Source organism: Thamnophis sirtalis, unplaced genomic scaffold (assembly GCF_051295495.1).
Source record: "Thamnophis sirtalis isolate CommonGarterSnake01/CBP01778 unplaced genomic scaffold, rThaSir2_p1.2 scaffold_1, whole genome shotgun sequence".
In the NCBI taxonomy this organism is placed as follows: domain Eukaryota; kingdom Metazoa; phylum Chordata; class Lepidosauria; order Squamata; family Natricidae; genus Thamnophis; species Thamnophis sirtalis.
The window spans coordinates 163,027,834-163,053,324 of record NW_028261381.1 but is presented as its reverse complement, the minus strand read 5'-3'; the positions used below and the strand labels follow the sequence as shown (position 1 = coordinate 163,053,324).

The following is a 25,491-nucleotide window of genomic DNA, read 5'->3' as shown; positions in this document are numbered from 1 at the left end:
GATGATACTAATAATGGAAAAAACATGGAATTGAAAATTATTAGAGAATTATTATTAATAATAAAATGATAGAATGATTTAGAATAGGCTACAAAAAAAATGGGCTTGTTATCCGGGGAGGTCTTATTTGGGGGGAAACAGGGTAGTCGCACATTGAGGACTACCAGATCTGGTTCTGAGGAATCATCCAGATTCTTCCTACCTTTTTACCCACCAGATACCCACACTTCAGTGTCTCTCTCGTTCGTGACTCAATTCTGGAGGGCAAAGAGATGGAAAAGGGTTGGACAGGACATGATTGCTCTGGTCTGTTTGGCTTCTGTGCTGAAAGTCGAATGGGGTGTGCTGTTTAGGTAACAAACATGACTTTCGGCCAGTCCAGTCCTCTGCCAAGAGATGGGGTTGACGTCTTTCAGAGGGTCCTCTGAGACCTCTTAATGAAGGGCGGGGGGCAATGCTGACCTTGTTTTGACAAAGGGGGCGACTGTGGGCCAGCAGAAAGCAAACAAGGAAAGAGGAAGCGTTCTTTGATTCGCTGATAACAATACTGCTTTCTTGGAATGGCGGCTGTGTTATGCTAACCCGTAACCACCAGCTTCTCCAACTAAGCAGGAAGGAAACAAGGAGCCAAGTGAGAGGAAATATTAATCAGATGCAATATAAACAGGGGGAGACGTAAGTCCCCACCCAGTTGAACCCAAAGGCTGAGCCGCGAACTAACCAAGGCAGCTGATAACATGATGGAGAAGAATGCATACGCCATGGCCACTTTGGGGCTAGACTCCAAGGGTGGCCTTCAACCAAAGCGGGATTGTGGCTTCTACATGAAATATTTCTTCCTCTTCCTCTCCCTCATCCAGTTCCTTATCATTTTGGGATTGGTACTTTTCATGATCTACAGCAACCCGCTGGAAGTCACCGAGAAGCACCTCAAGGGCTTGACAAACCAGCTGCAGGAGAGCGACAAGAAGATCAAAGCCCTCAGCGAAGAGATTGGCAAACTCAAGCGCCAGCTGAATGCCACGGAGAAGGAAGCGCGTCTGGTCCAGACCCAAATGCTCAGGTTGAACGCCACCTTGAGGTTTTGCAACAGTGAAAAGGTAAGCCCTGGGAGAGGAAGAACTTGGAGGCAGACGGCCCATGTGGCTTGTATCTTTGCAATTTATATTGCTTTATTTGTTTCCTAGTATGATTTTAGAATAACAGAGTTGGAAGGGACCTTGGAGGTCTTCTAGGCCAACCCCCTGGCTAGGCAGGAAACCCTATAGCATTTCAAACAAATGGTTTATCCAACATCTTCTTAAAAACTTCCAGTGTTGGAGCATTTACAACTTCTGGAGGCAAGTTGTTCCACTGATTAATTGTTCTAACTGTCAGGAAATTTCTCCTCAGTTCTAGGTTGCTTCTTTCCTTGATTAGTTTCCACCCATTGCTTCTTGTTCTACCCTCAGGTGCTTTGGAGAATAGCTTGACTCCCTCTTCTTTGTGGCAACCCCTGAGATATTGGAACACTGCTATCATGTCACCCCTAGTCCTTTTTATTAAACTAGACATACCCAGTTCCTGCAACCGTTCTTCATATGTTTTAGCCTCCAGTCCCCTAATCATCTTTGTTGCTCTTCTCTGCACTCTTTCTAGAGTCTCCACATTTTTTTACCTCGTGGCGACCAAAACTGGATGCAGTATTCCAAGTGTGGCCTTACCAAGGCATTATAAAGTGGTATTAACACTTTACATGATCTTGATTCTATCCCTCTGTTTATGCAGCCTAGAACCTAGATCTGATTGCTTATTAGTAACCTAACTTATGACAATCACTGTGTTGTATCTTATGATTCTTGATGAATGTATTCTATTTTATTTTTCTTTATGTATACTGAGAGCAGATGCACCAAAGACAACTTCCTTGTGTGTCCAATCACACTTGGCCAATAAAGAATTCTGTCTGTCTGTCTGTCTGTCTGTCTGTCTGTCTGTCTGTCTGTCTGTCTGTCTGTCTGTCTGTCTGTCTGTCTGTCTATCTATCTATCTATCTATCTATCTATCTATCTATCTATCTATCTATCTATCTCCAGGGTGCCATGAGCATCCGCCTTTTTCTATGCAATTTTAAGCATGAAGTTGAGTTCCTTTTCCAAAGGAAGGGAGAAATGATAAGCGCATGGACAATGTGGATGGAATATGAAGTGTATGGAAAGATTTGTCTGTTAAATAGGGTGTTATAAATTAATTAAATATTAAGTTATTTAATTTAAATGCAAATGTAAGTTAATTTACCGTACCCGATGGTAAGATGGGCAGCCAAGGAGACATGCTATTTAATAAAGGCATGGGTATTAGTCATGACGGCTACATTAAACTTTCATATTCAGAGGCAGTCTCTGAAGTAGCAGATACCAGAGAATAAATACCAAGGACAAAAGGCTTCTACTTTGGGCATCTGTGTTACCATTGTTGGAAATAATAAGGTGTTGTGTGAATTGTTTCAGCTTCAGATGATAGACCTGGCACTTAACCCACAAAGCAGGCGTTCTAGAACCCTCAATCCTATTCAGATCTTTTCTGGAGACTTCCCCAGTCCTAGGAACTTTGGTTGGGGGATATTCTAGATTATTAAGCCATTCTAGGACATTGAATGTGGGACGCCGTGCCTTCTCTCCCCCCCCCACCACCAATTGTCATCGTAACTCAAGGACTACCTGTATGGAGTTAGTTTGCTACTGTTTTTCTCAATTTCCTAGTCTAGAGATTTCCTGGTGGTCTTCCATCACACTACTATCTAGGTTCAATCCTGCTTACCTTTTTTGACATCAGTTAGATTAGCTGGATTTTGAAACCGCCTACTTTATGACAAGTGCCATGTTTCTATGGTTTTTGAAATTATGTCTACACCAGATGAATTTCCCCATTCTTTCCCACGAGCTTATAGTGTTTTCTGGTTTCCTATCCACCCAAAAATCAACTTCAAAGTGGGTCAGTCTTTGGTGACTTCACTTCCTTCATATTTATGGTGAGGTACTTTATAAGGTAAAGTACCTTACGATAAATGTAAGGATGCGGTGGCTCAGTGGCTAAGACGCTGAGCTTGTCGATCAGAAAGGTCAGCAGGTTGGTGGTTTGAACCTCTAGTGCCGCGTAACGGAGTGAGCTCCCGTTACTTGTCCCAGCTTCTGCCCACCTAGCAGTTCGAAAGCATGTAAAAATGCAAGTAAAAAAATAGGGACCACCTTGGTGGGAAGGTTACAGCGCTCCGTGCGCCTTCAGCGTTTAGTCATGCCGGCCACATATCCATGGAGAAGTCTTTGGACAGCGCTGGTTCTTCGGCTTTGGGATGGAGATGTGCACCGCCCCCTAGAGTCAGGAACGACTAGCACATATGTGCGAGGGGAACCTTTACCTTCACCTTTAGGACATTGAACACTTGCTGACAAACAAAAGAGGGATGGCATTGGGGATGCTGCAGAAGACAGAATTCAAATAGATTGAATTCTACATGAGGACAGACCCATGGAAAGTGACCAACTCCTTGCAAGAGAAAATGAAACACCTGGAGTGGTCAGTTTGAGAACAATCTTCTCCCAAGGAATGGAGAAGGACATTTGTGGGAAAACAGCCCATGAGATTGTTTGGGCAGTGTGGGGGGGGGGATTTGTGCCCAACCAGGTCTGGAAGAAAATATAAGTGACAGGTTGTTTCCCCTTCTGTGTCTCTTGAGACAGTGTAGTTTGTGACAGTTAATTTATCTATAGATTGGATACTTTTTTTGAATGAGATCAACCACTTTCACAGCCACAATGGTGTTTGTGCACCTATTGGAGGCTGACTTAACTTTTTAGAACACATACAAGCCGTTGGTTAAAATCTATTTCATCAGAGGAGTCTCCTCTGAGAAGGTTGAGAAGGCTTGAAAGCAAGCCGGTGGCTCTTCTGTTATTCCCCAGAGGGCATCGAAGACACTTAATGGACTTTCCATCCTTTTCTAGACAAAGCTGAAGGAACAACAGGCGAGCAATACAGCAGCTCTCCTAGCAGCAAATGAAGATAAATTCCAATTGCGTTATTTGAATATTACCTGCGTTGGTGAGTATTGCAAACCCATCTTTACTATTAGCTCTGTGACACAAAACCAGAGAAATTTGCAGTGATCTTTCCTACTTATATCTCTTTCTGATTCCTCCTTTCAATGTATTTGCGTTGCCTTTGGGCTGTCTTTGAAAACAGTTCAAGAGGTTTGTTTGGTGCAAAAGTGCCAATATTTGGAGGGTGGATGGGCCACAAAACCAAATAACTGATTTCCCATGCAGATAATTATCCACTCCCTAACTCTGACCATGCCCTGACCATAATGTTTTAGAATACAATACAGAATAGAATTGGAAGGGACCTTGGAGGTCTTCTAGTCCAACCCCCTGCATCCATTGCGTCTTGTCCTGCCTTCCGATCAGTGGGGAAATTCAAATTTTTTTACTACCGGTTCTGTGGGCACGGCTTGGTGGGCATGGCAGAGGAAGGAAACTGCAAAAACTCCATTCCCACCCTACTCTGGGGCCAGCCAGATGTGCTTTTTGCCGGTTTCCTGAACTACTCAAAATTTCTGCTACTGGTTCTCCAGAACCTGTCAGAACCTGCTGAATTTTACCCCTGCTTCTGGTGCTTTAGAAAACAAGGTGACGCCCTCTTCGTTGTGGGAGCCCCTCAAATATTGGAACACTGTAAGGCTACAGTTCTAAAAAGAGACTTAGGTTAATTATATGTAGTCAGTACTTTACTTTATTTGTTCTGATTATAATTGCAAAGACATCTGTGGTGGTGTGGCGGGGGGAGAAGAGGGGTCTTTAATGCACACATCCATGCCCAGTTTTGCAATATTGACCGGCTGGCTTTTGTGCTTGTCGCTTGGTTGTGTTGGGATGTGTGTGTGCACGAAGGGAGGCTCAGCCAAACTCATTGTACACATATTGTACTCTGACAATAAAGGTTTGAATTTGAATTTGGTCTACAGCACAAGTGACGTTGCTGGAGAAGCAGCTGGTGGCCTTGGAGCTGCACAGCCAGAGGGAGCGAGAAAAATTAAGCCAGGAAAGTAAGTCTTGGCAAGGCAAAGCCGAAAATGAAGAGAAAGAGAAGAACGAATGCCAGCTAGAAAAACTCGAGCTGCAGACGCGGGAACAGAAGCAACAGGAGCTGAAGTCCACCGTGGTCCAAGAGTTCGACCCTGTCCTTAAGAACATTAAGGATTCCGCGGAGCGGTTTTTTGCTACCTATGAATTACGTGGCTGTTACCGCAGTGAGATTGAACCTGCGTTCCGCTCCATGTTCAGAAATATGCAGAGCCAGCTTGATACGGTGGCGATACAATTTGACCAGAAGGCCAACGAGGTGACTCGAGAGAATGCCTTGTTGCAAAGCCAGAAGGCTGCTTGTAAGCAACACCTGCAGGATCGGGACCAACAGATGAGCCGCCACAAGGAGCAGTTTGAGTGGGAGAAGCAGATCATCCAAGACTCCCAAGAAAACCAAATTCGGAAAATAAGGGCCGAGTGCAGCAAGATGATTGACGAGAACGAAAGCTTGAAGCTGCAGGTCCAGCAAACCAAACAGGCCTGCATCGGCCTGAGGGTAAAGCAAGACCCCCAATTTCCTTTCCTTGGGTGGGCAGAGTTCATCCCCACTAGACCAGATCTCAGCAGCTCTGAGGTTCTAGAAGCAGCTGCTGCCAGATGGGCCCTGGGCTACAGAAGCATCTACAAGGGGTGCAGGCTGCCCCCCAAAACCAGGGTGGTGGCTGAGGCTGTGAGATAGAAGCTCTGCTCTTTTATACCAGGGGTGCCCCACGTAACCCCTGTAAAAGAGGGGTGGGCTCTCAATTGCACAATTGTAGGCACCCTTGGGACCTTCTCATCTGCACCCAAGATACTCCTGGCTAGAAGGACTGATCTCAGCAGTCCTAATTTAGGGTGAGGGCAGGCTAGCATTGAAGAGCTATGCAGATGGTCCTCAACTTACAACCACAACGAAGCCCAAAATTTCAGTTGCTAAGCACAGCAGTTGTTAAGTGAGTTAGGCCCCATTTTACCAGCTTCTTGCCACAGTTGTTAAGTGAATCACTGCAGTTGTTAAGTTAGTAACACAGTTGTTAAGTCAATCTGGCTTCCCCTTTGACTTTGTTTGTCTGAAGGTGGCAGAGGGTGATCCCATGACTCTGGGACTGGAGACTACAACTGCCACAAATACATGCCAGTTGCTAAGCATCCGAATTTTGATCATGGGATCGTGGGGATGCTGCAATGGTCGTAACTGTGAAAAGCTGTCATGAGTCTCTTTTTCCCCAGTGTCGTCGTAACTTCAAGCTGTCACTAAATAAATGGTTGTAAGTCAAGAACATTATTTAGATGTTGTGTAGAAATATGCAAATCTGCTTAAAAATCTCTCCTTCGTGAAACATCGATTTGGCCTTTTGGGTTTATGATATTCCAGCATCTCTTTTATCTCTTTCTCCTCTGCATTCCAATCACTTAATGTTACTTTAAAGACATAAAGAATTTTCTTGATCAGAAAAGAGGTTTAGTTGTGTCAATAGAGCAAAATAATAATATGGGGAAAGAAGGAGGGTCCATCTCTGATTTTACAAAAATGTAAATGTTCTACAAATTCTTTGCAGGATTTTAGGATGCTAAATATGTCTTCATTTTTTTAGTGGCATGGGTGGAAAAGAAAACATGTAAAATATAAAACAAGATAACTTTTTAAGAAAATAAGTACAGGGAAGTCAACGAGAGGTTACGGAATAACAGATTTGGAAGGGACCTTGGAGGTCTTCTAGTCCAACCCCCTGCTTAGGCAGGATAGCAATAGCAATAGCAGTAGACTTATATACCGCTTCATAGGCCTTTCAGGCCTCTCTAAGCGGTTTACAGAGAGTCAGCATATTGCCCCCAACAATCTGGGTCCTCATTTTACCCACCTCGCAAGGATGGAAGGCTGAGTCAACCCTGAGCCGGTGAGATTTGAACCGCTGACCTGCTGATCTAGCAGTAGCCTGCAGTGCTGCATTTAACCACTGCGCCACCTTGGCTCTGGAAACCCTATACCATTTCCAAAAAGTGGTTGTCCAATCTCTTCTTAAAAACTTCCAGTGTTGGAGCATTCACAGCCTTTCTAAGTTTGTTCCATTGATTAATTGTTCACTTACTCTCTGCAGTTTAGTCTATTTCTGGAACTAAAGGCCAGGTTTAAATTGACTGGCCTGATTTTTGCAACTACATGACCACGTTGTTGAAATTAGGAGGTGCAATGTCAGTTTGGGGGCTGTAGTTTTCCAATTTTTAAGAGAAAAATACAGACTGTTAATGGGTCCATTCAGGTATTGGAAAGCTCAACAAACTTCTTATTTCCATAGACTTCAGCTCCGGGCAACACGGCTTTGAGGAACCCGTTAAGTCTGGGCCCACCTAATCCCTTTGGTTCCTTTCCGAGAAGTGTGGGGAACACAGGAAGTCTCGTGAATCCTGCAGCAAGCTCTAATGTCTTCAGCAATCCATGGGGGAGGCCAAGTTCACCCGCTCAGCCGAGTTCTGGATCTCAGCGAAATCTAAGCCCCGCTGGTAAGTAATCCATTTTTGGAAAGAATGGGGTTTAGTTCCCTAAGATGCCTCTAACTAATCTGAGAACTCATGTCCTGGGACTCACAGGTGGGGACCACCCCTTTGAGGGATAAAGCAAAAGGATCTGTGCTTTTAACTTCAAGTATGTTTAAGACTGCGGGGACATAAGAGCCAAGGTGGCGCAGTGGTTAAATGCAGCACTGCAGGCTACTGCTAGATCAGCAGGTCAGCGGTTCAAATCTCACCGGCTCAGGGTTGACTCAGCCTTCCATCCTTCCGAGGTGGGTAAAATGAGGACCCAGATTGTTGGGGGCAATATGCTGACTCTCTGTAAACCGCTTAGAGAGGCCTGAAAGGCCTATGAAGCGGTATATAAGTCTACTGCTATTGCTATTGCTATTACATAATTATTGCTTCTTACTGGATTATAGTTGCTAGCAAACTGTAAGATTTCATTCGTCAGTCTCTGAAGGGTATCATCTTGTATAGCAGGGCTGCCAAACCCTCAGCTTGTGGGTTAGATACATCACATGCTGGCCATGCCCATGCCCGGTTTAGGGAGAAAAGTCGTGATATGTCATGAGACGCTGACATGATGAAGGGAGTTTGATACCCCTGTTGTAGAGTAACAGAACAACAGGGTTGAAGGAGACCTTGGTGGTCTTTTTGTCCAATCCCCTGCACAAGCAGGAGACCCCATATCATTCTTGACAAATAGCTGTCCAGCTTCTTCTTAAAAATCTCCAGAGATGGAGCATCCACAACTTCTGAAGGCAAGAACTGTTCCACTGGTTAATTGCTGTTACTGTCAGGAAATTTCTCCTTAGTTCTAGATTGCTTCTTTCCATCCATTGCTTCTTGTCTTGTCTTCTGTTGCTTTGGAAAATAGGTTGACTCCTTCTTGTTTGTGGCAGCCCCTCAAATACTGGAACACTGCTACGATGTCACCCCCAGTCCTTCTTTTCAGTAGACTAGACATACCCAGTTCCTGCAACTGTTCTTCATGTTTATCCTCCAGACCCCTAATCATCTTTGTTGCTCTTCTCTGCACTCTTTCCAGGGTCTCAAACTTCTTTCAAGATACGGATGATTTGAACTCCAAATATTTAAAGTCCTTGCATGCTAAAGTAGTGTTTACCACCCTCAGCAAGCTTACAGCATGGGGACTTCAATTCCCAGAATGGGTGAGCTGGCTGAGGAATTCTGGGAATTGAAGTCCGCACATCATAAATGTGGGGAGATTGAGAAACACTCTTCTAAAGAGATTCTGGTTATTTTCCTGCTATGACTGCAGTTCACCTCCCTTTTGGCAAATAATACTTATTTTAAAATAGCTAATGTCCATTTTTCACTTATTCCAATATACAGCAAGAGCTTGAAAGCTTCAACTTAAGTTTACTTGGGTGACAAATAAAATAACGGTGTCATTGTGACTAATAAAGACAATAGAACTGTGATGGTGAACTTATGGCACGCATGCTACAAGTGGCACGCCGAGCCCTCTCTGTGGGCATGCGAGCCGTTGCCCCAGCTCAGCTCCACAGTGCATGTGCACATGCCTCTTGCTGACCAGCTGATTTTCAGGTCTCTGCTGTGCGGGGGGGGGACACACATGCGGGAGACACACATACATGGGGCACTGGAGTTCTGTGTGCATGTGCAGGGAGGAGCGTGGGGGGATGTGGTGCCCCCCACACCCCATTTTTGGTCCCAGGAGGTGTCAGGGAGGCCTGCTAGGCTGAAACAGGGTGTGTGGGGAGCACTGGGGGTCACGTGCGCATGCGCGGGGGGCGGGGGCAATGCAGAGGGGGTCATGTATGCATGCGCAGGGAGGCAGGGCATGCAGGGTGTGTGTGGTGCATGTATTGTATTATAGGTGTGGGCACGCAATGACCAAAAGTTTAGCCATCACTGAAATGGAAGGTGAATTTCATTTTTATTTATTTTTTAACAAAGGTTGAGTTATGGAACAGACCCAGAGATTGAAAAGAGAGCTAGGATTCACTCTTGCTTAATTCCTTCTTGGATAGGTGCTAGTACAGGGAATCTGCAAAGATTTTACACCTTACTCACACAGTGTTTCCACGTAGCTTCATAATTAGATGAAGCAGTCAGCAATTTGGGAGAGGCTGACATTTTTGCCTGTAGCCTCTTTCTACAGATTAAACCAAAGGCTGTTTTTTAAATCAGAAAGGCAGCCTGGGAAGTTAAAGAAATGATTTTCTGCCAGGCCCTGCAGCTCAAGTCAATGATGAAACATTATTAACCATCCCATCCTTTACCCAGCTTGCTTCTCTACCACGTTGTCTTAAAACAATGAGTCACCTGGCTTCCCCTGAAGATGCAGGATATAATCTATTAGACACGCTTAGGGGACTGAAAAATTTGACTAGGAAGTATTGTCACTGTTCATGTAAATCAGGATTATACATCAGGCCAGCCATACCAGGTAGAGCAGAGGTTTGTGCATCTGGGGAGGGGTTGGGGGGTGGGGCTGGGAAGGGGGCTTGGAGGAGTCTAGGAAGGAGGCTTGGGGCTCTAGAACAGCAATAGCAATAGCAATAGCAGTAGACTTATATACCGCTTCATAGGCCTTTCAGGCCTCTCTAAGCGGTTTACAGAGAGTCAGCATATTGCCCCCAACAATCCGGGTCCTCATTTTACCCACCTCGGAAGGATGGAAGGCTGAGTCAACCCTGAGCCGATGAGATTTGAACTGCTGACCTGCTGATCTAGCAGTAGCCTGCAGTGCTGCATTTAACCACTGCGCCACCTTGGCTCTTAGAAGGGGTCTTGGGGGGGCTGGGACGGGGTCTTGGGGGTTTGGAGGGGTCTTGGGCTCTGGGAAGGGGGCTTGGGGTGTGTGCGTCTGGGAAGGGGTTTTGGGGGGCCTGGGAAGGGGTTTTGGGGGGCCTGGGAAGGGGCCTTGGGAGGTCTAGGAGGGGTCTGGGCAGCCTGGGAAGGGGGATTGGGGTGTCTAGGAAGGGAGCTTGGGGGTCTGGAAGGGGGCTTGGGCTCTGGGAAGGGGTCTTGGGGTATGTGCCTCTGGGAGGAGGTTTTTTGGGGGGGGTCTGGGAAGGGGGCCTGCATCTTGGGACCCCGGCTTGTGCGCTGCAGAGAGGCTTCCCCTCACCCTCTCCTCTCTTCAGTTGAAGCCATGCTTCTTTCTGCTTCGCTTCCTGGTTGCCATTCAAGGGGAAGGGGGGAGAGTATTGTGGGGGTGGGGGGACAGGGACTCAGGAATGTAGTGCCTCAGCCAGCTAGCCATAACATCTACCAGCAGGTGTGAGAACCAAGGTCATGTCAATGGACACCTGTTGAAGTTGAGTGGGAACCTACATCTGGACCAGTGGTGGATTTCAAAAAATTTTGGAACCTCTTCGGTAGGTGTGGCCTGCTTGCCAGGTCCACTGGTGGAACGTCTTCTAACTGGTTCGGTAGATTTGACGAACCGGTTCTACCGAACTGGTGCGAACTGGTAGGAACCCACCTCTGATCTGGACTGATTGGCCCATGAGACCTGAGAGACATAGAGGAGGTCTCATTCTTTTAGCTATCCCTAAGCACGGGAATAATTCAGAGCTAGCTTCACCTTTCTAAGTGCCGATATGACGTACTCAAGAAAGGATTTCTTGAACCTGAACAAAATGTCAGAGTCCTGACTTCCCGGAGTTCGTTACTCGGAACGATGACATCAGACAGGAAACACGGCCAGATAAACGAATTTAGTTTTATTGTAAAGCTACAATTTTGAGTCTGAAAGTACAATTCTCCCACCGTCTCCTTTACATCCTGAGAAACTAGGAAGGGTCTCTTCTGAGCCTTCCTCCCCCCCACCTGCTATCCAGCTGAGCTGCAGGCTATGCCCGTGATGGGGAGCCTATGGTACATGTACCAGTGGTGGCACGCAGAGCCCTCTCTGTCGGCATGCACACCGTCGCCAGCTGTTCTTCTGGTTTCCGGCATGCCAGACAGCTGATCTTTGGGTTTCTGGCATGCACATGTGTGCCGGACAGCTGGTCTTCACGAGTGCCAGGGAGCCAAAAAATGGCCCAAAAACAGCCTACAACAGACTGTTTTTTAGACTGTTTTCAGGCCATTTTACAGGTCATTTTACGGCTGTTTTGGGGCTACTTTCAGGCCAAAAATGGCTCAAAAAGCAGCCTGAAAATGGCCTGAAAATGCCCCCAAAAGAGACCTGAAAATGGCCAAAAACAGGCCTGAAAAATGGCCCAAAATCACCAAAAAACAGGCATGCACATACCGGCCAGCTTTGGGTTTCAGGTGCGGGCACATGCACATGCACACACACACGCACGCGATCCAGTTTGGGCACTTGGTGCCGAAAAGGTTCGCCATCACTGGGCTATGCTGTCTCTTTTCTGACCATTCCTCAGGCAGCATCTCTTCACTCTAGTTTTCAAGATCATTCCAACATACCATCTCATGACACACACACACACACCCTCTTTGGCAACTGAAAGAGATAACCTACATCAGTAAATTGAGAACTCAGTACTGTTACCGACCAATCAGAGTTTATTGCAAAGAGTTCTCTTTCCATCAGGTTTCCCAACAGCCGAAACCTGCAGTTGCAAGCAAAGTTTAAAGACCTCAGCCATGGATATAGAAAGTCAACTAAATAAAGCATTCTGTAGTTTATTTATTTAACAGAATAACAGAGTTGGAAGGGACCTTGGAGGTCTTCTAGTCCAACCCCCGGCTCAGGCAGGAAAGCCTATACCATTTCAGACAAATGGTTGTCCAATTTCTTCTTAAAAACTTCCAGTGTTGGAAGTATAGATTTATTAAATTTTGTTAAATCTATAAGCTACCCAAATCTCACAATCCAAAGTGACTCTGGGCAGCTTATAATGCCATAAAAGCATAAATGCAAAATGATTAAAATTAACCTGAGAAGGATTGGATCAGGTGTAACATCCCTAAATGTAGCGTGGTAATGCTGAACCAATTTTCTCAAATGAGATTATCTGATTGCACCTCAGAAGCCCTTTTGGGGGAAAAAATAGGCTACAAGCCACCAATGACAAATTTATCTTTAATTGATTGTTCCAACTGAGCCTCCTGCTTTCATCTTTGAAGCAAGATCTTATCGAATTTTTCCAGATCAAATAGTGTATCACTCAGTGCCTATAATTATCATTAAAGAGGAAGGCAGAGGAAGAGTGGGAGGGAAGGTAAGAGTAGGAAAGAGGGGAGGAATGGGAAGAAGAGGGGAAGGGTAAAGGGGAGGAAGGGGAAGGAGAGAAGGGAAAGGAGAGGAGGAAGGAAGGAAGGAGAGAAGAAAGAGAAGAAAGGGGGGTAGGAAGGAGGGAGGGAAGCAAGGAGGGAAGGAAGGAGGGAAGGAAGGAGGGAAGAAAGGAGAGAAGAAAGGAGGGAAGGAAGGAGGGAAGGAAGGAGGGAATGTAGGAGAGAAGGAAGGGGTGAAGGAAGGAGGAAAGGAAGGGGGAAAGGAAGAAGAGAAGGAGAAAAGAAAGGAGGGAAGGAAGGAGGGAAGGAGAGAAGGAGGGAGGGAAGGAAGGGGAGTAGGAGAGAAGAAACGAGGGAAGGAAAGAGGGAGGGAGGGAAGAAGAAGTAGGACCGTTGTAAGATAAGATGGATCTATGGGATGATAAAAAAGCAATCTTCAAGTATATTGTCAACAGTAGGGAAATTTTTTTATAAATACATATTATTAATAATAGTTATGAGATCATATAATTGTGAATGTATATATGAAATTGATAAAATAAAATAAATTTAAAAAATTAAAAAATATATCATTAAAGAACCTGCAAATTGCAATTAGTTTTGCACACTCTTGATTATATCGGGGGTTTGTTTTACACTTAGTTCTGGTACTCTTTGTTGGAGCTTCAACCATTAAATTCCTATCTGGATTAGTGGTGGGATTCAACATTTTTTACTACCAATTATACTATAGTGGGTGTGGCTTGGTGGGCGTGGCAGGGGAAGGATACTGCAAAATCCCCATTCCCTCCTGATCAGCTGGGACTTGGAAGGCAGAGAATAGATGGGACTGGAACCAGTCACAGGTAGTATTTACCGGTTCTCCAAACTACTCAAAATTTCTGCTACCAGTTCTCCAGAACTGGTCAGAACCTGCTGAATACCACCTCTGATCTAAATGTTGAGTCGTGGCAATTGGACTTCTTTGCTTTTTGGTTTGAAACTGTTTATCCAAGTAGTTTCTTCAGTAGCTTCTTGCAGACTGAAGAAACTTCTTGGATAAGTAGGATAATGTTTTAAAAAAAAGAGGTCCAGTTACCATGAATCAGCTCTACATACGTACAAACAGTTCCAGACAAACTCTATCTGGATGAGTGAGAATCTTCATCGATGATTAGATTTCTAGTGATGTTAATTATTTAATGCACAATGTGTAATATGTTCATCTCATCCTTTACGACTCAATGAGCTGTTAAAGCCGGAAAACTATTGATGAGCTATAAAGATGGGCAATAGCTCTTTTAAATTCCTGGTACCATGTAATTTGATAATTGCTTTCTGAAAAGATGTTCTCCACCCAATATATTAATTAGAAATAAATTAATTATTCCAAGCCAGCTAGTTGTCATGTTAGAAACTAGTCTTGCAATAAATAAGGAGATGATTGTTGTCAATTTGAAAACATTTTTTAAAGGATTATAGTTCCTTGTTGGTAACATTTATAGAATAGAATAGAATAGAATAGAATAGAATAGAATAGAATAGAATAGAATAGAACAGAAAGAACAACAGAGTTGGAAGAGACCTTGGTGGTCTTCTAGTCCAACCCCCTGCTTAGGCAGGAAACCCTAAACCACTTCAGACAAATGGTTGTCCAGTCTCTTCTTAAAAACTTCCAGTGTTGCATCATTTACAACTTCTGAAGGAAAGATCATTCCACTGATTAATTGTTCTAAGTATCAGGAAATTTCTCCTTGGTTCTAAGTTGCTTCTCTCCTTTATTAGTTTCCACCCATTGCTTCTTGTCCTGCCTTCAGCTATTCTTTGGAGAATAGCTTGACTCTCTCTTCTTTGTGGCAGCCCCTGAGATATTTGAACAATGCTATCATCAAACTAGACATACCCAGTTCCACCAACTGTTCTTCATATGTTTTAACTTCCAGTCCCCTAATCCTCTTTGTTGCTCTTCTCTGCACTCTTTCTAGAGTCTCGACTTCTTTTTTTACTTGGTGGAGACCGAAACTGGATGCAGTATTCCAAGTGTGGCCTTACCAAGGCATTATAAAGTGGTATTAACACTTCACGTGATCTTGATTCTATCCCTCTGTTTATGCAGCCTAGAACTGTGTTGGCTTTGAGGATATTATTGTCTGATCAATGGTACCGACACCCATAAAAACCTCAAAATGAGCCCTCAGGAGCTCATTCAACCAACCCATTTACACTAGATTGAATTGGTGATCAATTATTTAGTAACTGCATCCCCCCCCCCCATTTCCATTTTGGAAACAGTCAAGTTGATCAACATTGCAATTATGTCATGTTTTTCTCCATAACAACAACCTTCTAAGAGAGATTGGGCTGAGGGAGTGTGATTGGCCCCAAACCATCTATGGAGCCCTGAATCTAGGGCCGGACTTGAATGTGGATCTCTCCACTGCTTCCCCTAAACAACTACCACTGCATACCTTTCTGGCTCTGTATTTAGTCAAGCCCCACACATACACACAGATTATTTTTTTATACAGTAAACCTTGGGGAGGAACAGATCACTGGGTATGTGTCATAATATTAGTTTAGTTTAGTTAGTTTAGTTTATTTGTCTTGTATGCCGCCCACTCCCGAAGGACTCTGGGCGGCTCACAACAGACAAGGGAAGGGGGGATAAATAGACAAAGACAACACTTAAAAAAAACGCAACATTCACAATTTCCGTGGGGCTGGATGTTTCACAAGCCCCCCGGCCTGCTGGAGCAGCCAGGACTTGGTGGCTTTGCGGAAGGCCGGGAGGGTAGTAAGGGTCCGGATCTCCACAGGGAGGTCATTCCAGAGGGCTGGAGCTGCAACAGAGAAGGCTCTCCCCCGGGGAGTCGCCAGCCGACATTGGCTGGCAGATGGAATCCGGAGGAGACCCAACCTGTGAGATCTGATCGGTCTATGGGAGGTAATCAGCAGGAGGCGGTCTCTCAGGTACCCAGGTCCGATGCCATGTAGGGCTTTATAGGTAACGAGGTATAGATATTGCGTGAATATAACCTGTAATGCGCTGTAGCCAAGGGCTATAGGGCACAACCTAGTATTAAGGTTACCAGCAAGAATGACATTAGAATTTGGGTGCGTTAGAAATAATGCCAATAGATAATCTTCAAACTCAATTGCTTGGTTTGGCAACTTACGTTACAGAAAATAAATGTTAATTTCAAACCGGTGTCCCTAGCCAGAATGAGAGTGGCTCATGACCAGAATGAATAAAAATCAGGAAAGAGAAGGATACAGTAGACCAGTGTTTCCCAACCTTGGTGACTTTAAGTCCTGTGGACTTCAACTCCCAGAATTCCCCAGCCAGCTATGCTGGCTGGGGAATTCTGGGAGTTGAAGTCCACAGGACTTAAAGTCACCAAGGTTGGGAAACACTGCAGTAGACTAAGAATGCACTCAAGACAATCGAGGCATTGGAAAGATTGAAGTCAGCTTGGATGGGGTTGCATATAAATACTGCTGTTCTTAAAGCTCTACTAGACTCTAGCAGTCTTTAACCACAGAGCATTGAGAATTAGCAGCTCCTCCAGCCCCAAACTTAAACCGAAAATATGAATATGATTTCTTGAAAACTGATAGGGGAAAACATCCTTTGGCTCCCATTAGCCAGCCGTAATCTTTATTGTGTACTACACCATGACTGACAAGCAACTGTAAATTGGTGCAATGGGAGAGCAGAACACACCATAAATATAATTAAGAAGATACTTGTCCTAAGATAACATGAGCCACCCACTCCAAATTAGCATAAATATCAAAATTCGGAGCCACTTTTCAATTGCCTTATATGGGAGATATTCTGACACTTTCTTGGACCTTCTGCTTGAGAATTTGGAAATGATACTTATGGAATGACTCTTGAATGCCCAACAGAAGATTTTGCTGATCTCCTTGAATAAAACAGGGGGAGCAATTCTTCCTTTGGACAGTGTTGAAATGATCCTCTGATAAGTAATCTGAGAATAGGATAGTGGTGTTTAATGATATTCATTGCAGGCTACCCCTTGCTTAAAGGATAGATCAGGCCAGAAAGGACTTCGTATTGTAATTTTGGTCAAATTCAAACTAATAGGAAACTTAATGAGCCACGGTGGGGCAGTGGTTAGAGTGCAGTACTGCAGGCTACTTCCACTGCTTACAATTTGGCAGTTCAAATCCTACCAGGCTCAAGGCTGATTCAGCCTTCTATCCTTCCGAGGTGGGTAAAATCAGGACCCAAAGTGTTGGGGGCAATAAGCTGACTCTGTAAACTGCTTAGAGAGGGTTATAAAACCCTGGCACTGTAAAGCAGTATATAAGTCTAAGTGCTATACATGCTATTAATTGACACCAGCTCTTAAATCAAGGCAGAGAAGCAGAATATGTATGTATGTATGTATGTATGTATGTATGTATGTATTGATATGTACATATTGATATGTATGTATGTATGTATGCATGTATGTATGTATGTATGTATGTATTGATATGTACATATTGATATGTATGTATGTATGTATGTATGCATGTATGTATGAAATTTATATGCCTCCTATCTCACTATCACATCTCTGGCTACACTAGGAGTTATCATCACTAAGAAGCGCACATTACGGAATGGAAATAGCCCAACTCTCCATTTCTCCAGGGTAGTCACTCTTCTCTGATCCCGGTCCCAAATTACATCACTGTCTTGAGTTCATTCTCTGTTCTTTCTAATATTTAACGTAATATTTAAAACATGTGAGTGTGGTTTGCTAGAGTAATAATTCTTCATAATTTACTTTGTCACTTTGACTAGAATGGTCTTCTGCAACCCGGTGTCTTCCACATGTGTTGGGCTACACCTACTGAAGATGATTTTTACCCAAATATTCTGAGTGGGAAAAAGTAGATCTTGTGCTTGTGGCAGGAAGGCTGGCGATCCTTTCATTATTATGTGCAAATTTATATCTGCTTTTTCTTTAGAACAAAGCAAAGTCAAGGAGATCTGGAAGGCTGCTACACAGAGCGGAAAGTTGTCAAACTTAGTACCAGTAAATCCAGTGGGACAGTCCAAGTAAGTTGATGAATTTGTGGTTTTCAAGTTTCCCAATTGGAGGGCAGCATCAGGTTAATTTAAGTGGGCTGGAGAGCAGAGTTTGTGCAAATGCTGATTGATTTTGTACCAGAGGGAGTTGCATAAACACTTAGCTCCATCTCTAAGTTAAAATATTTGGTCTCCAACAGCAAAATTTCTGAAACTGACTCTGAGGTTAAAAGAAAATCAAGAACAGGTAGCAAACTGGGGTTTCAAAGAATTAGCTTATGGGAATTAAAACCACATAAGGTGACGATACCATAATCTCAGAGGCTTTCGAAAGGTTGTTGAAAAGGAGGAGGAAGAAGAAGGTGGGATCAGGTCAAAGTTGTTCACCATGATGGCTAAGCAGATTATAAATCACAAGCAGATCATCCCCGCAAGGTATGGAGAAGGGAAAGGCTGTGGAGTGCACACAATGTTTTTGTGTGCTTCCCAAGAACATCCAGTTAGTCACTGTGAAGAACAGGATGTAGGATTAATATCAACCTTGACCTGCGTCCAAATTCTAATGACTGGTCAAGTTATTTTGACAAGCCACTTAATCCTTTCCTTGTATTTTGCTTTTTCTTATCCCAGGAGCTAAAGGAAACATTGACAAAGACAACTAAGAATTCAAAACAGCTCCTAAGCATAAGACTGAAATGTTGCGTGGGGACAGGAAAACATTCACCTCTGTGGAAAAAGACTTCAAGCAGTAATTGAAGAGGGAAGGCCTGGAAGAGCTTTGGGGCCAGTGAAGTGGATCTCAAGTTGGGATCCTACCCTCTTCTATAACATAACTGACATTTAATTCTAGCTCTGTCTTGTACATTGATGTCTTTTACATTGGCTTCCTTCAGTATCTTTGGATTCATTCAAATATCTTACTCCTTCGTCGGGTTGAGGGTCCATTGCAGTGGTGGGTTGCCAATTTTTTTACTACTGGTTCAGGTGCGCCCATGCTTGTGATGCTTCTGCACATGTGCACAAGCATCCGGGTGGGTGGCAGAGCCTCCCGCCACCACTACTACCAGTTTGCCCGATCCAAGCCAAAGCGGGAGCAACCCATCTCTGGTCCCATTGGTGAAAATTCCACATCAGCCCTTCTGTCTCAGGTCTCTTTACTTGTTGAGTTATGGAGAGGATTGAATGTAATCCCTGTGACATCAGCCCGATGAGATATGAATGCAATCAGTCAATATTTTCATTGTGATTTCATGCCGCTACTACATTTGTTCACAACGAAAGCAGAAAGGATGGAAATTGTAAATGCACTCTTGAGTGTTAGGAGTTAGTGTTCCTGCAGTTTTGTAAGCTACTGTGGCATATTTATGTATATAGCTTTTTGTAGGCATGCACACATATATTGGAGAAGTTGTGTTTCTCTTGATTATTAGCTGGGCGGATGGTCCCCTGTTCACCACTGGCATCTGATTATCCAGTCCACGCTAACTCTGTGAGTATCCCACTAAAGTTGATTACAATTACTGTATGTCTGATAATAAGAGTTGAAAAACTCTTTCTCTACACTGAAGCTCTGAAGAACTAAAAAAACAAAACCCTAAAAAGTACCAAGCAAAGTAGATTCATAGTCTGTGAGTGATGACAGCTCTCTTTCTTCTTGATATTTTTTGTTTTGGGCTTTTTGGAGGCATCTTGCTAGCCTGTTTAGAAACAATATCATGGTCTGTAGATCTTGGACAGTAAACACATCGTGCATTTGTTCTATTACAATAACGAATCGTTCTGTGGAGATAAAACTGCTATTTACAAAATATATTCCACTCAAATGATGAAGAGGAGCAATGTGGGCTATGGAAGGTGCACAACTAATAAACATCATATGAAAATGTAGCAGGAGTAGTGTTTGATTTGGATAACAGCTGTTGTTTTTATTTCTTTTAACACTCCTTGGAAAGTGGGTTGTTTATGAGAAGGAATAAGGGTGATCTAACCTTACTTTGCTTTGGTCCACTTCTTCACTTCCCACCCACAAAAATCTCGTGGTGCAGGATAGAGTTTCAGTTTTATACTGGCAAGCAACATTTCTCAGAGAGAAATTCTAACTAGGGCAAGGGTAAATGACTAAAAATGCGGGCTTCCTTTCTAGGCTATTGAGAAATATGAATGGCCTTAGCTATGGTTATGTTAGGCAGCAGAGATGAAGGCTTCCCCCGTGTTGTATTTCTTGAAATAATACAGGTAAGTTCTCGACTTACAACCTTTCATTTAGCAACCGTTTGAAGTTACAGCAGCAATGAAAAAAGGGACTTGCAATGGATCCTCACACTGACAACTATCGCAGCATTCCCCCCAACCCAACCCCGGGGTCACATGATCAAAATTTGGGTTCTTGACAACTGGCATGTATTTACAATGGTTGCAACGACCTTGGGTGGTGTGATCGCCATTTGTGACTTTCCCAGCCGTCTTCCAACAAGTGAAGTCAAGGGAGGAAACCTGATTTGCTAAATGACCATGATTCACTTAATAGCTGCATTGATTGGCTTAACAACAATGGCAGAAAAAAGTTTGTGAAATCAGGTGTAACTCACTTGACAACTGTCTTACTTACTAATAAAAATGCTGGATCCAATTTTGGTCCTTTACTACCTTCACTGCACTCTCTTTCCCTTGCCCCACTCCTGATATTAGGAAGCTTCACTGGTTGATGTTGAGAAGACAATATCAAGAGAATATCTACTGTGGGCGAGGAGGATTAAGTTTGCTTCCAAGAGCCAAGGTGGCCCAGTGGTTAAATGCAGCACTGCAGGCTACTGCTAGATCAGCAGGTCAGCGGTTCAAATCTCACCGGCTCAGGGTTGACTCAGCCTTCCATCCTTCCGAGGTGGGTAAAATGAGGACCCAGATTGTTGGGGGCAATATGCTGACTCTCTGTAAACCGCTTAGAGAGGCCTGAAAGGCCTATGAAGCGGTATATAAGTCCACTGCTATTGCTTCTGGGGAAAATCTGAAACCACATAAACAGGTGAAAGCAGTAGGAAGGAAGCAATAACAGAATAGCAGAGCTGGAAGGGACCTTGGAGGTCTTCTAGTCCAACCCGCTGCCTAGGCAGGAAACCCTATACCGTTTCAGACAGACAGCTATCCAACATCTTCTTAAAGACTTGCGGGGTTGGGGCATTCACAACTTCTGGAGGCAAGCTGTTCCACTGATTAATTGTTCTAACTGTCAGGAAATTTCTCCTCAGTTCTAAATTGCTTCTCTCCTTGATTAGTTTCCACCCATTGCTTCTTGTTCTATTCTCAGGTGCCTTGGAGAATAGTTTGACTACCTCTTATTTGTGGCAACCCCTGAGATATTGGATCACTGTTATTGTGTCTCCCCTAGTCCTTCTTTTCATTAAACTAGACATACCCAGTTCCTGGAACCGTTCTTCATATGTTTTAGTCTCCATTAATTAATATACTCATGCTGATTACAAATTTTCCCTTTATATTTGCGATAGGCAACGGGTGCCGATAATGAACCCAACTCAGGCCACAATCCTTATAGTGTTTAAGGGTCTGCGTGGGGCACAACAGCAACACCACAAAACTGCAAAACCCCAATATATTTTTTTCACAACTGGACAAACCCAATTCCTGCTACTGTTCTTCATATATTTTAGCCTCCAGCCCCCTAATCACCTTTTCTTCACTCTTTCCAGAGTCAAAATTGAAAAGTTGGGGGTAAAGGTAAAGGTTCCCTGTGCACATATGTACTAGTTGTTCCCGACTCTAGGGGGTGGTGCTCATCTCCATTTCAATTCCGAAGAGCCAGCGCTGTCTGAAGATTTCTCTGTGATCATGTGGCCGGCATGACCAAATGCCAGAGGCACATGGAACGCTGTTACCTTCCCACCAAAGATGGTTCCTATTTTTCTACTTGCATTTTTTACGTGCTTACGAACTGCTAGGTTGGCAGAAGCTGGGACAAGTAATGGGAGCTCATTCCATTACAGCACTAGGGATTCAAACTGCTGAATTGCCGACCTTCTGATCAACAAGCTCAGGGTCTTAGCCACAGAGCCAACACATCCCTTAAAGTTGGAGTTAGGGTTTTGGAAATAATTTTTCCTAAAGTTTGAGCTGTAGAGTGTTGTTCTTTTATTCTTTTAGCGTGAGCCTGAAAGCACAGAACAGAACAAGCTAGTGGAACAGGAAGGGGTTAAGCTGAGGATGAAGGAATGTGAAATGACAATGCCTCGCTGAAGCTAAGCAGAGTCCCTTCAAACCTGGTGGGGGAATCATCGGAAATACCACGGTGATTAGCTAAATAAGGAAGGGGGAAAAGTATAGAAGAACAAATTGAAAAGGATGTTGGCTTTGTTTTTGCTACATGAATGCATGCACGAACTGATCAGGAATTGAACTTGAGTTTTCCTTTTTCAGAGAGACACGCCACCAAAGTCCAGCAATTATAACTCCTGAATCCCCAATAGACTCTCCACCTGCAGCCTGTTTTTCTTGAATTCTGCATCTCCAGATTTTTTTGAATTGCAAAAAAAATGATCTTGTCTGAGAATCACTAGCAGATCTGTCTTGACTCTTGGGAAGGGCCATAGCTCAGCCTGGAGCAGGTGAGGGAGGGGGCGGGGAAATCATGGCTGCAATGTGTGGGCTTGCAACTTACGTACTCACATCAGACGTCAGGTGGTGCTGACACAATGGCAATTCTATGATGACCTCAAGCACTGATTGTCATTATAACCACAATGTGGTTGTCTTAGGGCATTGCTGTTCAGCTATAATGTGGTTTCCTTGGCTTTAATACGACCTCCACTCATTGATTTGACCTCATTCATCATTGTAGTTGGTCAAACATGATTTATAGTTAATGCATTATATGCACCTAGTTTGGGTTAGTTGTTGAATAAACCATGGATAATTAAAACAAAGCTTAGGATGTTCTGGGAACACAACTAGAGCATTCGTCTGTCAAAAGGTGATTTATTTATTGGGTTGAATTTATTTCCTGAATTTATACAGCCACCCATCTTGTGCATATGGCTCTGGGAGGTGTAAACAATGAAAACAGAAGGCTAATCCACTATTTCTCAGCCTTCAAGCAACTTGAAGGGTGGACTTCAATTCCCAGTATTCTCCAGTCCACATGACTGGCTGGGGAATTCTGGGAGTTGAAGTATACACAAATAGAATAGAATAGAATGGAGTGGAGTAGAGTACAGTAGAGTAGTTTGCAGTTAATTAAGCAAACCGATGAGTCTGTAATTTGTTGGATTCCCTTTTGTAAAGATGGGAATTATCATTACAAGTAAATAGGCATACAGGCATATTTATCCATAAATATAAACAGTGAAGCCAAAATTGGTGACCACCAAGTTGAATTACTTTTAATTAACACAGGAATTGAATCATTGTGGAGCCTTTCCTGGTCTTAAATAAGCAATTAAGTTCTTGGCAGCAGGACCAACTGCCAAGCTGGTATAAATGGCTTTTTAGAGCCAAATATTCATCTTTTCACATTTCTTAAAACGCTTCCGGTGGAATAGGGCCATTTAGAATAGAATAGAACAGAACAGAACAGAACAGAACAGTATAGAATAGAATAGAATAGAATAGAATAGAATAATTTATTGGCCAAGTGTGTTTAGAGACACAAGGAATTTGTCTGGTGCATATACTCTCAGTGTTCATAAAAAAATGCATTCATCAAGAATCATAAGATACAACACTTAGTGATAGTCATAGGATGCTAAATACCGTAATCAATCAAATCATACTAGAAATGAGAAAAACTGAGCTAAGGCATCAACATAATTTAAAGACAATTAAAAACTAGATAGAAAACGATGGAGGTTGGGAGGAGAAAAGCTGGGATTGAAGAAAGAAGAAAGATGAGCAGTCAGCAAACATTGCAAGGTGAAGCTGAGCTTTCTGTAGCACAGGGGTCTCCAACCTGGGCAACTTTAAGCCTGGTGGACTTCAACTCCCAGCAAGCTGGCTGGGGAATTCTGGGAGTTGAAGTCCACCAGGCTTAAAGTTGCCAAGGTTGGAGACCCCTGCTTTAAGCATCTCTGCCTGCTTTCTTGTGCTTTGCTTAGTGTGTCAAAATCTGCAAGAAGGCAGGTGCTTTGTCACAACTGAATTCTGTTTTACTTATCTTGCATTTTTTTTTTGCTTTTTAGATATTTTTCCTGATCTCTTTCTCGTCATACACTTATTAAAATAAAATCTTTAAAATTTTTGCAGTGACAAAACTAAATAGAAAAAAACGAGTTTTTAAAAATATAATAATTTTACTGATGTAATTTTTAGCTAGAAATAACACCAATACTATAAAAGAAAAAGTGGAAAAGTAGTGTACAAGAGAGAAAATAGAAAAAGGAAATAGAAATAGAACAAAAATTGCATCAATTTTTTTTCACAGTGCAATAGTTATAAGTACAGTTATATTTTATCTCTCTCTAAGGCTACATCATAATTTTCTTGTTTCCCTAGTTTATTCTTTTTAATCTCCAAATCCATAAATCACAAATTCATTTTTCTCCCTTTTCAGTAAAAATCCATCAATGATTTCCAGTCACTGATAAATGTAACTGCTGTCGTTCTCTTATTAAACAACTTAATTTTGTCATGTCTGCTAGTTCTGTCATCTTCACCAACCAATCATCCTATGTGGGTATTTCAGAGTCTTTCTATTTTTGCACATAAAATAGCCTCACAGCAGTAACTATATGTAAACCTTCCTGGATCTTTTGTAGTTGACTTTCCCTTAATCCCAGCAACAATAAAAAATGTTCTGGTTTCAGTTGAAAGTAGATCTTTGAAATTTTTTGTATCATTATATGCTTTTGAACCCAGAAATTTCTATCTTTTTACAAGTCCACCAGACATAATAAAATGACCCTTGATGTTATCCACATTTCCAACATAAATTTGAAATACTTTTAAACAATTTCCCTAGAATCATAAAGCAACATCATTTTACCAAAACACACTTTAAAGTTATAACATAATGTAAATTTAAATCAGAGGTGGTATTCAGCAACTTCTGGCTAGTTCTGGAGAACCGGTAGCGGAAATTTTGAGTAGTTCGAAGAACCGGTAATACCACCTCTGACTGGCCCCATCCCCATCTATTCTCTGCCTCCTGAGTCCCAGCTGATCTGGAGGGAATGGGGATTTTGCAGTAACCTTCCACTGCCACCCCCGCCACGCCATGCCCACAAAGCCATGCCATGCCCACCACACCCACAGAACCGATAGTAAGACATTATGAATTCCACCACTGATTTAAATCCTTTGAATCAGATATATAGAATGGAATAGAACAGTACAGAATAGAACAGAATAGAATAGAACAGAACAACAGAGTTGGAAGGGATCTTGGAAGACTTCTAGTCCAACCCACTGCTTAGGCAGGAAACTATACCATTTTAGACAAATGGTTGTCCAATCTCTTATTAAAAACTTTCAGTGTTGGAGCATTCACAACTTCTGGAGGTGAGTTGTTCCACTGATTAATTGTTCTAATTGTCAGGAAATTTCTCCTTAGTTCTAAGTTGCTTCTCTCCTTGATTAGTTTCCACCCATTGCTTCTTGTTCTACCCTCAGGTGCTTTGGAGAATAGTTTGACTCCCTCTTCTTTGT

General features: G+C 43.1%; 1 protein-coding gene across 1 annotated transcript; it reads left to right on the top strand.

The window, feature by feature from the left end:
• Window positions 1-682: 682 nt before the first annotated feature.
• PLVAP (plasmalemma vesicle associated protein) lies at window positions 683-19,728 on the top strand. The gene is made up of 6 exons (XM_087702302.1): window positions 683-1,100; window positions 3,984-4,080; window positions 5,003-5,619; window positions 7,400-7,604; window positions 17,781-17,871; window positions 18,472-19,728. The coding sequence occupies exons 1-6, from the start codon at window positions 738-740 to the stop codon at window positions 18,476-18,478; spliced, it is 1,380 nt and encodes a 459-aa protein (XP_087558428.1). The 5' UTR covers window positions 683-737; the 3' UTR covers window positions 18,479-19,728.
• The last annotated feature ends 5,763 nt before the right edge of the window (window positions 19,729-25,491 follow it).

What these genes read in the sequence shown, in the direction of transcription:
- PLVAP (XM_087702302.1), top strand. Translation starts at nt 738, where the DNA reads ATGATGGAGAAGAATGCATACGCCATGGCCACTTTGGGGCTAGACTCC. An exon ending in GGTTTTGCAACAGTGAAAAG is followed by an intron (nt 1,101 to 3,983) that starts GTAAGCCCTGGG and finishes ATCCTTTTCTAG; the next exon opens with ACAAAGCTGAAGGAACAACA. An exon ending in AGGCCTGCATCGGCCTGAGG is followed by an intron (nt 5,620 to 7,399) that starts GTAAAGCAAGAC and finishes TTATTTCCATAG; the next exon opens with ACTTCAGCTCCGGGCAACAC.